At 45.8% G+C, this 13,866-nt stretch overlaps 1 protein-coding gene across 1 annotated transcript in view; it reads right to left on the bottom strand.

The window, feature by feature from the left end:
• BSN (bassoon presynaptic cytomatrix protein) overlaps positions 1-13,866 on the bottom strand; it is a 191,404-nt gene that overhangs the window by 85,915 nt on the left and 91,623 nt on the right. Inside the window, exon 3 of the mRNA XM_033926633.1 lies at positions 10,158-11,039. Coding sequence (XP_033782524.1) covers positions 10,158-11,039 — 882 coding nt within the window. The remainder of the gene's footprint in view (positions 1-10,157; positions 11,040-13,866) is intronic.

Here is a 13,866-nt window from a genome sequence, read left to right as displayed (position 1 = left end):
TCTTCGCCTAAAAGCAGGATTCTCTAACCAGCATCTATCATAAACAACACCAGTTACAGAATCCTGGAACTGTTTCCCCCCCCCTCCCCCACCAACGAGCGCGATTTCAATCATATCTCTCCCCCCCCCCCCAGCTGTCTCTTTTCCAAGCTGGAGAGACCTAACTTCTTTAGGCTTTTCTCATACGAGAGGAGTTCATCCCCTTTATCATCTTGATCACTTTCTTTGAACCTTTTCTAATTCTTCCTTTACTGGCTAGAGGACCTTTGACAAATTAAAGCAAAACTGTTAAAGCTAAGATTCAGCTTACTTCTGTTACTTACCTTGTTTCCTAGAAACCTATGGTCAGACTTAACTGAACTGAAACTATTTCTAAATCTCTGTTTATGAATAAAATGCTTTGCACAACTGGTCTGTAAAGGGATTTTAAGGTAAAAATTGTTTTTATCTGCCAATTTCCTTCCCTTCAGCCCTGCTAAATCAGTCCAGCTAAATGGATCATGCACCCCCCCCCCCCAACAATACAGCCAATCAATCTAGTACTTAAATAGCAAATCAAAAATAATAACAGTACTAGCTTCAATTGATCACAATACTGGATTCTCTCAAACTATGCAAGCTGCTTTTTATGGGGTTTTTGTATGGATCTTCAGAATGCAAATGGACACATCATACTTCCGTTTGTTTAACTTTCCATCGATCCAACTTTTATTGATTTTATTAAATCATTTTTAAATTATAAAAGTTGCTCATGAAGCTTTTCACTTAGCTCATGCTTATTCTTCAGTGCATATATCATCCATTAAAACACCTCTCCCAACATGCATGTTTTACTGGAAACTTTCTTCAGGGTCAAGGGGAAATAAACCATTTGAGGGAGCTAGCGTCTGCCATATAACACCCCTCCAACAGCATATGGAGGCACACAACACTGTCAGTTTAATGATCTTCACCAATATGAGGCATGCTGCAGCCCTAGAATTTGCCATGTTTTTCTGCCTCCAGCAGTTGATGCAGCTTAGACTGATGCAGCAGGATTCTTTGAGAGAGGCTTGACTCCCAAGGCACAGTCCATGGACTGCAGCCATATGGTTGAGTCCTCTGTCCAGCTATATCCCAGGGATCAGTCCACAAACCTTTCCCCTGATGAGACCTGGAGTGTCCTGTTATTTTGTAGCTCCAAACCTCAGCCCATGGTCTCCTTCGGTGATCATCTTTGAGTGGCTTCTTGAAGAATTTAGGACCTCTTATACTAAGTTATGGTAGAGGTATCTACCTCGGCTAGGGCCAGATTCTGTAAAGGACATCTAACTTTAGGTGTCCACAATGTGGATGTCCATTGACTTAGGTGTCCAAATAAAGTGGATAATAAGTCCAATTAATGACTTTAACAAGCATTAATTGGAACTTAGATGTCCAAATGCTGGACACGATTCTCAAAATAGACATCAACAATTTCATGGACTCCTATCGGAAAACGTTGCGCCCAAAAAATAGGCATGGGCATGGCACAGAAGTGGCTTCAATTTGGACATCCATTTACAGAATCACATGCTGCTCAGCGCCTAACACCTAAAATGTAGGCATTGCAAAACCAGGTCTATTTTTGAGCATGAGCTGGGCGCTAGGTAGACGCAAGTTAGGTGGACGTGACTTAGGCATCACTTAGGCGTGCCGTAAGCATCTGTTTATAGGTGAACGGGGCTTTTATTTTTGGAGTATAAAGGAGTCTAGGTTGATATTAAGCTCAAAATGTGTTTAATAATGCATATGAAATATATATACAGTAAAACCGTGGATTGCAAGTAACTTGGTTTGCAAGTGTTTTGCAAGACAAGCAAAACATTTTATCATGAGGTCAAAGTGAGGACAACCCCAGTGCTGTACTTTGGCTTGAAATGTCTCCGAGGACATCATCCACTCAACTGGATCCAAGGTCTGTCTACTGAGGAAGTCTGCCTGAACAGTGTCATCTCTCACTACATGTGCTGCTAAGAGCACAATTTCTGTCTGACTGCCTCTGGTAGATATACTTGGCCAACCACCATGCTGAGCAAGATTCCCAGGTACGCCAGGGATTGAGTCAGCATCAAATTGCTCTTCTGGAAATTCACAAGCCAACCCAGATCTTCCAGGACTCTGGTCACCTGATCCACTGTGTGCTGACCCTAAGACAATTAGGATCAGCCTATCTTCCAAGTAGGGATGCACCAGAAATCCCATCTTGTGCAGATGAGCCGCCACCACAACCATCACTTTTATGAAGGTGCGAATGATCTTGCAGGACATGAAACCTGAGAAACTTCAAGTGATCTGGGAAAATATATAAGTAGGCCTCCAACAGAACTAAAGAGGCCAGGAACTTTCCCGGGGCCACTGCCGCTATAACAGATCACACTGTTACCATGTAAAAGCATGGAACTTTGAGTGCTGCATTCACGTAAGGTCCAATATGGGCCCCCAATTGTCTGAGTTTTTCTTTGGCACAATAAAGTATATGGAGTATCTGCCTGAGCCCGAGAGCTTGGGCAGCACCAGTTCTATGGCCTGAACATCGAGCAACCTTCTCACAGAGGCCAGAACTCTGGCTGCTTTCTCCGGGTGTCCCACGGGCAAGTGCAGAAACCAATTTGTCATAGACTGGGCAAATTCCAGTTTGTTTCTGGACCGAATGAACTCCAAAACCCAACGGTCAGATGAAATCTGAACCCAGGCTGGAAAAATCATGGACAGCCTGCCTCCAATGTGCAGAGGGGGCCATTCCCAGCCTGGCGTCATTGCAACTTCTTGGTAGCTGGAGCAGCTCGGGAAGTGGAGAACTGGTTATGTTGGAACCCCCAAGAACCTCTGCCAGTAGCCCTGGTAGGATCTCTGCGCCGCAGAACTGACATACCATTGAGAGCACTGTGAGCCACGAAAATTAGAGCACCCTAAGGGTTCTGTGTCTACTATCAGGCAGGGTCTTAGGACAACGATCCACCACAAAGTGCATACGATCATCCAGACCTTTACCAAACAACAACTGCCCCTTAAAAGAGAGGCTGGCCAAGAGTAGCTTTAGATGTAGAATCGCCAGCCCATTGACTGATCCAGAGCGTACATTGATCAGAAATGGAATAAACTGACACCTTATCAAGTACATGAAGAATGTCATACCAGGCATCAACCACATAGTCCACCCCTGACAAAAGAAGCTGATGGGGGAGGGGGGCTTGACAGCTTCACTCTCCAAAGTTTGCAGCCTGGAAAGGTAAGTGCACATGACAAAGGATGCCATCGAGACAGCTTTGACTCCCAAAGCCACTGCCTCAAAAGTCTCCTGAGAACTACAGTACATCCACTCTGCTGTCCTGCATGTCCTTAAGCACCAAACCACCTTCGCTCAGAAGGGATAGAAACATAGAATATGACGGTAGAAAAGGGCCATCGGCCCAACAAGTCTACCCACTCTTAAGAACCCTCCCCTCCTAAGCACTTCCTCGAAGTGAACTCACATGCTTATCCCATTTTTTCTTAAAATCGAGCACGTTGCTGGCCTCAATTACCTGAAGTTGAAGATTATTCCAACGATCAACCACCCTTTCAGTAAAGAAGTACTTCCTAGTGTCACCATGAAATCTCCCACCCTTGATTTTTAACTGATGCCCTCTTGTTGCCGTAGGTCCAATAAGGAAAAAGATGTTCTACCTCAATACGGCCAGTAACATATTTGAATGTCTCTATAATGTGTGCTTAGTGACCTGAGCCACTAAAGAACCCACTCTAGGCTGACTAAAGATTTGCTGACACATCTTTGCCAAAGAATATAGCTGGGAAATGGCTCTTGCCACCTTTAGAACCCCCTCTAAAGAGTCCCACTGCTCCGAAATCAGGATGTTAATATTTGGATGCCAGGAAAAGGCAGAGGACTGACCTCTCATACCACCCATAAGAGAGGAAGAGGTAGAAGGAGCTGCTGAATGACTAAATTCAACTCATGAAGAGACTCTGCAATAAGATCTGATAAGGCAGTGGACTGAAATAAATGCAGAGGCAGGATCCATAGAGCCGGCATACATTTCCGAATCACCAGTCACGGGAAGACCATCCCCTGAAAACAACAGATCTGCAAATTGGTCATCATCATAAGTGTCTCCTATGGAAAAGCCTCCCAAACCTGAACAGCGGCAGACTGAGAAGATGAAGAGCCCTGCGAGGCAACGTCGCACGGAAGACAAGTCAGAGGCACAGTGAGACTACGCAGGAGAAGCACAGCTCACATGAGTGTGTGGCGCAGTGGGTTCAAACCCACGCTGCTCCTTGTGACCCTGGGCAAGTCACTTAATCCCCCCATTGCCCCAGGTACATTAGATAGATTGTGAGCCCGTCGGGACAGAGAAGGAAAACTGCTTGAGTACCTGAATAAATTCATGTAAACCGTTCTGAGCTCCCTTGGGAGAACGGTATAGGAAAAAAAAAAAATGAAAGGCATTCCCCTAAAATTTCAGAAATTCCAAGAAGTTCTTAGGGCCTTTGCACATGGAGTCATCTTTAGATGACTGTAGGTTGTACTTCTTGGGCTGTGGGGTTTCTGCATCGCAGTGAACAGAACTATCTGGATATCCAGGCCCCCAAAATATAGAAGGCTGCCCTAATGGTCTGGCCACCCGTTTAGTCACCTGCTTGAGGAGAGAGGTTAGGGTGGCCATTCCCGCCTCTCTGGACCACACTAAGCGGAACGTAGTGCAAGAACGCTTTTGAGATGCCCAATTTGTGCAATCTGTACATGATATTGCGGTAAAAGAGCCCCTAGACTCCATTCCAGCCAGTTTTGAAGCAAAATCTGTATTTTTTAAAGGGCAGGGAACTTTAGAAAAAAAAAATTGCTAAAAATCCAAGACGGTCACTACTAAGAAATTCACACCTAAAAATGCTAAATAAACACACATGAAAAGTGTAAAAAGGGTGAAATTAAGATTTTTCAGGTGGGGTGGACATAGGGGATCATGCAGAAACACCCAAAAACCTGAAATTTAGACCTCTGACAATTCAGTTTCTAGGCTGAAAAAGCCTTACTCACTGTAACCTGTGCTGAACATGTGCTGCAGCCTGCCTCAGCTCTTAAAAGTAGCTGGAAATGAGAAGAATCACTACCTCAAGTTGGTATTGCCTCTCCAACGCTGATCTTTGGGCTGCTAGCCAGACATGGAGCCTGACCACACCTACACCCCCACAGACCAACGGGCGCAATTAAAGGAGGAGGTAGCGAAAAACTCAGCTGGCACCCTGTCAGACACTGTTGAGCCTCCAAAGGGTGCCTAATAGCCTGCTCTCAAACCCCTGCAAATCAGTAGGTGAGAAATAAATGCAAGGACAGCCCCGAGCTCCAAATAATACTTGTGCAGGCTGGCTAATAGGTATCACCAGGGATTGGCCTGTTAGCTGCAGACCAGAGTCTGCTTCTTCTCTTTGCAGGCAGAGCTAAAACCAAGGTGAAAGCTATGAGCACTGAAGCACTGAATAAAGGTCGAAAAACAACAAATAAAATGAGAAAAAGAGAGAGCAGAACAGAAACATTTCTTCTGGCTCTCATGCAAAAGCGAAAAACTGGAGGTGGCAGCAGAACTCCCTGTGAAGTAGAGGAGAATCAGAGAAAAAAATCAAGAGTGGATTGCTTCTGCAGATGGCTTGCAGCCATTGGGAGGGGACCAGTGTTCCCGCTAAGGTGTGCTGGCCTGCGCGCGCGCACAAAATATTACATCGCAGCGCAAAGTTTCTCTTCACAGCGCACACACGCGTCGCAAAGGTAAGGGGAGGTAAGGTAAGGGGACGCATTGGGGGGATTGCACTTCCCCACAATTGCCATGCTTCGGTTCCTCTTCTTCCTTCCTTCCTCCCCCCCCCCCCCGCGGGACCCTGCGGCACCATCAACTCTTACTCCCTCTAATGTCGGCCCTGCAGCTCCAGACTTCCTCGCACCTTCTCCCCCTCCCCCTTTGGATCGCTATTATTTTAAATGTTATAGCCGCGGAGCTGTATCCATCAGTGGAGATGTCTAACCTCGGCCTGCCCCGGAACTCTTACTGCAACAGTGACTTCCTGTTCCTGCCTAGACGGGCGGCTGCTGCAGTAAGAGTTCCGGGGCAGGCCGAGGTTAGACATCTCCACTGATGGATACAGCTCCGCGGCTATAACATTTAAAATAATAGCGATCCAAAGGGGGAGGGGAGAAGGTGCGAGGAAGTCTGGAGCTGCAGGGCCGACATTAGAGGGAGTAAGAGTTGATGGTGCCGCAGGGTCCCGCGGGGGGGGGGGGAGGAAGGAAGGAAGAAGAGGAACCGAAGCATGGCAATTGTGGGGAAGTGCAGAGCTGCAGGGAAGAGTGTTGCGGTACCCAGCTGGAGGGAGAAGGAAGATGAGGGAGGGAATTAAAGGAGATGCCAGGGCTTGGAGCATAGGAGGAAGGTATGCCAGTCTAAGGGAAAAGGAAGGGGGAGATGTGAGAGCATGGAGGGGGAACGAAAGATGGAAGAAAAGGAAAGGAGAGAGATGCCAGAGAATCAGGGAAGGGGAGATACCAGACTATGAGGAGAGGTGTGGGAGAGGGAAGGCGAGGAGAGAGATGCCAGACCAATGGGGTGAAAGGAGAGATGGAAGGGGGAGGCATACAGTTTCTGGAAGGGGCATAGAAGGAGAGAAGATGCCATATAGGGGAAGAGAGACGGCAGACAGTGAATGGAAGGAAGAGAGTTACAAGAAGATGAGGAAAGGAGAAACCACAGAAGACAAAGGTAGAAAAAAATTTCTATTTATTTATTGCTTTAGGAGACATGTGTCACTGTTTCTGTGAAGCATTGTATGCAGAGTCCAGCTTCTTGCTGGTTCAATTTAACCTTTGTCTATGTATTTTTATTTTATCCCCCCTTTTACAAAACTGTGAAGCGTTTTTAGCACCAGCCTTGGTGGTAGCAGCTCTGATGCTCAGAATTTTATGAGCATCAGAGCTGTTACCTCCGTAGCTAAAATCCACACTACAGTTTTGTAAAAGAGGGAGGGGTTAGTTTGTGATTACATATTCCTTACTAGGCGAAGGTGTTTTCTGTGTTCTGTGTGTTCGAAAGACATGGTTTTCTGTTAGGATTGACGGTGTAGGATTGATCTGTGCTGGTCTGGCTTGTTTAGTTTTACAATGGGTGTATTGATGTACTGCTCACTGCAATATGTAAGATGCTGCCTTTTCCTAGGTACTCATGTGTGACGTGTGGTTTGTTACTAAAAATCATGTTTTTCTTACAGATGGGGGGGGGGTGCCAAAAAATGATGGGCCCCGGATGTTACATATGCTAGGTACGCCACTGTATGTAAAGATACCAGAAAGCTGGCGTAGCAAAAACTTCTAAGTTTTGAGTATTTAACCCTCCCACAATCTCACGGGCACTCGTTTCAAGTTTATTGAGATTTTGATTTAAACGCAATATCAAATATTTTCAATGCGTATAACAAAAATAAATTTGGGGAAATAAATAAAACCATTTGAACCAGTGTTCCCGCTAAGCTGCGCTGGCGTGCGCTGGTGCACAAAATATTACATCGCAGCGCACACGTTTCTCGTCACAGCGCACGATCGGAAGAGGCGTACGGCAGATGGCAGGGCGGCGAGAGGAGAATCGGGCGAGTTGGCTCATAACTTGCTGGCGCCCGATATTTTTGGCTCACGGTGAAAAAAGTTTGCTCACAACACCCGCCCGCTTAGAGGGAACACTGGAGGGGACCTGCTTGACTAGAACAATTCACCTATTGCATTAGAAACTGCTTTTTCTGTGTGATTTATACATCTTAGACAGCTACTTATTTTGTACCTGGAGCAATGAAGTGTTAAGTGATTTGCCCAGAGTCACAAGCAGCTGAAGTGGGAATTGAACTCATCTGAGGCAGCTCTTCTAACCACTAGACCACTAGGAGTGTATTGCTATCTATTTGGCCAGGGTCAACATACAGATGCTAAAATATTATTAGAAATTAAGCAGGTTAACAAATTGGGTAACACAGTAATAATGAGTGTTTTCAATTACCCAAACAATAAGAGGAATTACTAAATATCAATCGCTCACAAAATAAGAAAATATATCCAATCTGTAGAGCTAATCTGCTCACTATGCAACTATATCTCAATATAATGTGGAGGAAAAAAAAGCCTCGGTTCAAAAGAGTTTAAATCCCATTAAATATCATCTGCCTAGTTCTTAGGCAAAATATAAATTAATAACCCTTAACTTTTAATGTGCTGTAACAATGAGAGAGAAAAAAGCTTACTAAAACAGACCCTAAGGGGGAAATTCTGTATAGGATGACGGTTTCTGCAGCTGCCTAAGAAGCAGCTAAGAATTGCACCCTAGCATCCTATATAGAATAGCGTCTGCTCCAAGGGACAGAGGCCCAACCCACCTAACTGGCCCGATTCTCTAATCGGCGCCCATGTCACAGGCGCTGGTTAGAGAATCGCTCCTGATCCCTTCCCATAAGCTGATTGGGGCATAGGAATCCCCCTGCTGCAGTCAGCTCAGTGGCTGTAACAGGGAACCCCTTAACCTCCCAGTGAACTTGGCCAGCAGGAGGGATGCCCAATTCCTCCCGCTGTCACCCTCGAACTCCCACCCGACACTGTCCATGGCAGGAGGGTTGCCCACTTCCTCCTGCCTCTGACCCCGTCAATCCCCTGACAGTACAGACAACCCCCCTCCCATATCCAATTAGTAGGAGGGATGTTGAATCCCTCCTGCTGCCGGCCCTGTCAATCCCCTGAACCCCTGACACTCACCAACACCCACCCAACATTCTCTGACATTCCCCAAAACTCCCCAACACCCACCCGACACTCCCCCAACACACCCCAATACCCTCTGACACCCCAACATCCCCCTTGACACCTCCCAAACCCCTCATACCTTTAGGAGATGGCTGGCAAGAGGGATGCCCACTCTCTCCTATCGACAGGCCTGACTCTTCCAAAACGACAGGCCTTACACTTCACAGTGTATTCTGGGATACACCAGGGAGGAGCCTTAGGTGCTTGGGCCAATTGGAGCCTTAGGCCTCTCCCTGGTGCATCTCAGAATGCACCAGGAAGGGGAAGCCCCACCAATTTGGAAGAGGTGGGCCTACTGGCAGGAGGGAGTGGGTATCCCTCTTGCCTGCCATCTCCTAAAGGTACGGGGGGGGGGGTTCAGGAGGTGTCGGGGATATTGGGGTGTGAGAGAGTGTTGGGGAATATGGAGAATGTCAGGTGGGTGTTGAGGATTCTTGGGAGTTCAGGGAATTGACAGTGCCAGCAGCAGGAAGGAGTCGGCATCCCTCCTGCCAATTGGATGTGGGAGTTGGGGGTCGGGAGTGTCAGGGGATCGACGGAGTCGGTGGTAGAAGGGAGTGGGCATCCTTCCTGCCACGGACAGTGTTGGGAGGATTCAGGGGTGGCGGCAGAAGGGAATGGGCATCCCTCCTACTTCATGGGCCAACTTCACGGGGGGAGGGAGGGGGGGCAAGTTCCTGTTGTGACCATTCAGCTGATCGCAGCAGGGAGATCTCCTTGTGGTGATCAGCTCAGTGGCTGCATCTATTTGAAATGTAGACCAGCTTTTTGTTGGCCTATATTTCAGGCACTTATCACAGCCCTAGGGAGATACCTAGGGCCGCTTAAGCTTACCCAAGGCCACTTCCAGGTGAAACCATGCCCACGCTCAGCCTTGGGTGAGCTTAAGCAACCCTAGGCACTTCCCTGCACCCGCGAGAGGCGCCTATAGTGTAGGTGGCCTGCCTCGGGGTTGTTTTTAAAAAAACGTGTGTCCCGATTGGCTTGACAGCGGTAGGACACCTACCCTGCCTATAATCAGGACGCCGTTTATAGAATTTGCCCCTAAATGTTATATAGCGCTGCTAGAAACTTCTGCATAAAATTTACTAGCAAGCATCCATGCTGGGCTCCATTGGATGAAGTCACCTAGCTGTGAAAATATGAGGGCTTGCTTGTCTTCAGAGAAAGTCCAAAAGTTGAATTTTTTTTTACCAGGCCATCGTGTTCATCATAGAATTGTTTGGGAAATGCATGATATATCACTGATATACTGCTTTAACCTACAAAGGAAATGCCACACATTAACTTACTATACCAAAAGTGTCCTTACCTCTACTAGGTGAGGAGTGGGGTTGAATCCACACATGTTGCAAACCTGTTTTTTACACACTGTGCATGTATTGTAATTGGAAGGGTCATTTGAACCCACATTAATTTCCACTTTACATAGAGGGCATGTGGTTCTGTCCTTCTGGACACCTTTTAACTTGGTAAAGTTCTCTGATATTCCTTGCTTGTCAGTGGGGGCACTTCCAGACTTGCTCGGCATTCCAGGCACGGTTCCACTGTGTTTGCTGCTAGTTTCTTTGCTGGCGTCACTGAAGACAATTTTGGGAGGCACTTTGCCAGGGGAATGGTGACTTGGTGGAGTGGCTTCGGGATGGACCGAAATAAGTGTGCTTGCTTGGTTCAGAAGAGAAGCCCCAAATCCAAATATCTTCCCAGTGAGCCCTTCCTGCATTTCTTCCTCGGTCACAATAGAGGATTGGGTTGGCGATTTAGCTGGGGAATCGCTCGCACGTTTTCTCTTGTCCAGGCTAGAAGGCTTTGCTTGCTGATGCTGTGGGTAAGATCCTACTACCTCCTGAGGGTGAGGAACAGCAGACTTTGGTAAGGCTTGACCGAACTGCTCCCGTTCACTTGTTAACTGTGCTTTAGCTTGCGGGGAGGGCAGAATATTTGTGTCCTGTCTGATGTTTGTTTGCATAGCTCCTAATGATTTTTCATATCCCACTTTTGTCTGTAGTTGTGGTTGCGGTAGCACGTTGGATTGTTTGGGTTCTGGTTGAGTTTGTGATTGTTTGGCTGGGGAATGAGATGGAGACAGAGAAGGAGAGTGCAGTTGTTGTTGGCTTTTTGAACGTGTGGCTGTAGTCATATCCATTCCCAAAGCCCTCTGCATCTGACAGTTCAAACATAACCATTCTTTTACCTACAAAACAAAAAACAGTTAGGATAAAGAATAGTGAGTCTTCAATAAGTCTGCCACATTTATTAACGACATGAAACTCATAACAGCGCGGGTAAATTCTGACGTCCGAACTATTGACACACTCCCTTTATTGCACTAGTGCAAATAGTCATAATATAGCAGCACAAGGCTGACTCAGCAGATGCTGAAACACATCAGATATCATTAACAGATTTCTTTTCTGGCGTGTATTACTGGCTGTAGAAATTTCAAGTCAAAATCTAATAGCCAAAAATACAGAAGCATCAGCTCGGAAAAAACCTGAGTATGGAAATGGCCAAAAATCAGTTGAGTCAATGCTCATAGGCATGAGGAGGCTTATTGCAAGCCATCGGCCTTCAATCCAAGCAACAGGTTGTCCAAGTGCCTGCATCTCTCTTTTCCTGAGTCCAGTACCTCTCTTTCCCCTCCATCCTGCAGGTTCAGCATCTCTCATCCCCAGGTCCAGTGGCTATCCCTCTCCCTCCAGCACTGCAGTCTCTCTAACTTGACATTGCATTATATTACATTCTGACTTATATTCTGCCAAAGCCCGTACGAGTTCGTGGCGGATAACCATATATTTCTATTGCTGGGAACAAACCCAGTTAAACGTAACGCAATGACAAATATTCAAATAGAACATTAACAGTAGGAAATGATAAATTTCAAGATAAACATTTTTTAAACAATAATGTCTTTAAAAGTTTTCTAAAATCAGTATATTGACCTACTGATCTTATTAAAATATTCACTGGAATCAATCAGCCTGCCTCAGGGCTTCAGCTTTCCCTAGGATGCATCCTGCCCCTCTCTGGTTCAACTTCCTTCTTCTGCAAGGGCAGGGCACAGCATAGGGAAGGCCATAGCCTCAAGGCAGGCTGATTTAGTTGATGTAGTGCTGATGCCATCGAAGACTGAGACAAGTTAGAGGGACAAGGGGGAGGGAGGATGAGGAAAAGACACTGGAACCAGAATAGAGGGGGAAAGAGAGGTGCTGGACCAAGGGAGAGAGAAATGCTGCTTTGCAGGACCTGGTACCTGGTATGGGGAGAAGGACAGATGGGAAGAGTTGCTTGATCCAGAAATTAGACAGAGAGGTTTCAAGGTTTATTAAAAATTTCTTATACCGCTTAATCCAAAATTCAAAGCAGTGTACAATAAAAATCCATTATTAGCATACAACGGCACAAAACTGAAGATTAAAAGCAAAACATATCATTACTGGGGATTGGTTAGTAAAAGCAAAAACACATACACCAGACAAATAGAAGTAAAACAAGAGGGAAAATGGAGGAACTACAATAAGTAAAGAAAAGAACAATAAGGAGAGGGCTGACCTGACGAACAACAGTGAAATTATTGCTCTTACGAGGGCAGTTATATATCAAAAGTGTCTTAATAGGAAAGTCTTCAACTTTATCTTAAAAGGGCCTATGGAAGTTTCTTCCCTTATGTGATTGGGAATGGAGTTCCAAAGGGAAGGTGCTGTCACTGAAAAATTATTGCATCTTAAAGTGTTAATATACTTTAAGGATGGAATGTTAAGAAGATTTTGGGCTGCAGGACGGAGAGACCTGGATGGGCTATATGGAATAAGGAATAGATGCTGGACTTGGAGGGAAAGTAGACGGGAAGAATAGAAAGATAGAGACTGGAGGAGAGGAAGAGAGGGGAAAGACACCAGACCCAGGTATGAAAGAGGAGGAAAGACACTGGGCTTAAGAGGTACTGGGCTGGGAGGAGGGAAAGAAGAAAGAAGGAGATAGTGGCCCTAGGGTAGGGAGAGTGAGAGGAAGGAAAGAGAGAGACAGGGAGTCAGAGAAGAGGAGATGAGCATGGAGGGAATATGGGGACAGGGACAGAAGGGCCATGCTACACAAAGGGAATAGGGACATACAGGGATGATGGAGAGGAGAGTAGGGACACAAGAGAAGGATGATGATCACAGGGGGAAAGATATAGATTCAGTGTGGAAATTCAGGACACTGAGAGGGCAGATTCTAAATGTGGTATGGTAGAAGAAACAGGGACACAGAGGGAAGATGCTAAACAGGACATATAGGGATACAAAAGGAAGATGGATGATAGACATGGAAAGATTAGACATGTCAACTGGACAGGAGACCCTGCAGACAGGACCCTTCCCTCCCAAAAAAAAAAAATGCAGAAAAGAGACACCGGGAACAAAGCAAACAAAAAAATGAAATGCTCAGACAACAAAGGTACAAAATAAGAAGTGTTGTGTTCTGAATTTATTAATTGGAATAGGTTGGCTTTGCAATATTTTACATTTCACTTTCTACGTTTCTATTATTGTGTGCAGAGTCTGCATTCCTGAGGTTTCCAAATTCTGTTTCTTGATTTCATATCTCTCTTACTGATGTGTAGCCCCTTGTTTCATATGTATTAAGGTTCTGTCTGTGTTTTGCATGCGCGACTAAGGTATGTTATTCTGCTAGCATGCGTAGAGATCTTGAATTTTTTCACTAGGGCAGTGTAATATTTACAGAGCTGCCTTTTCATGCATCAGGTTGTTGCTCTTTGAGTCTTGGGAGTTAGAGCTGTTAAGATATGGCTAGATTCTGTGTGTTTTTGTACAAGTTTGTGCATAGTGTTATAGGGCCTCTTTTACATAGTAACATAGTAGATGACGGCAGATAGAGACCCGAATGGTCCATCCAGTCTGCCCAACCTGATTCAATTTAAATTTTTTTTTTTTCTTCTTAGCTATTTCTGGGCAAGAATCCAAAGCTTTACCCGGTACTATGCTTGGGTTCCAACTGCCGAAATCTCTGTTAAGACTTAC

The sequence above is a fragment of the Geotrypetes seraphini genome, chromosome 17 (assembly GCF_902459505.1).
Source record: "Geotrypetes seraphini chromosome 17, aGeoSer1.1, whole genome shotgun sequence".
NCBI lineage: Eukaryota > Metazoa > Chordata > Amphibia > Gymnophiona > Dermophiidae > Geotrypetes > Geotrypetes seraphini.
Note: the sequence above shows the minus strand (reverse complement) of the source record. Positions and strands in the feature narration are given on the sequence as shown.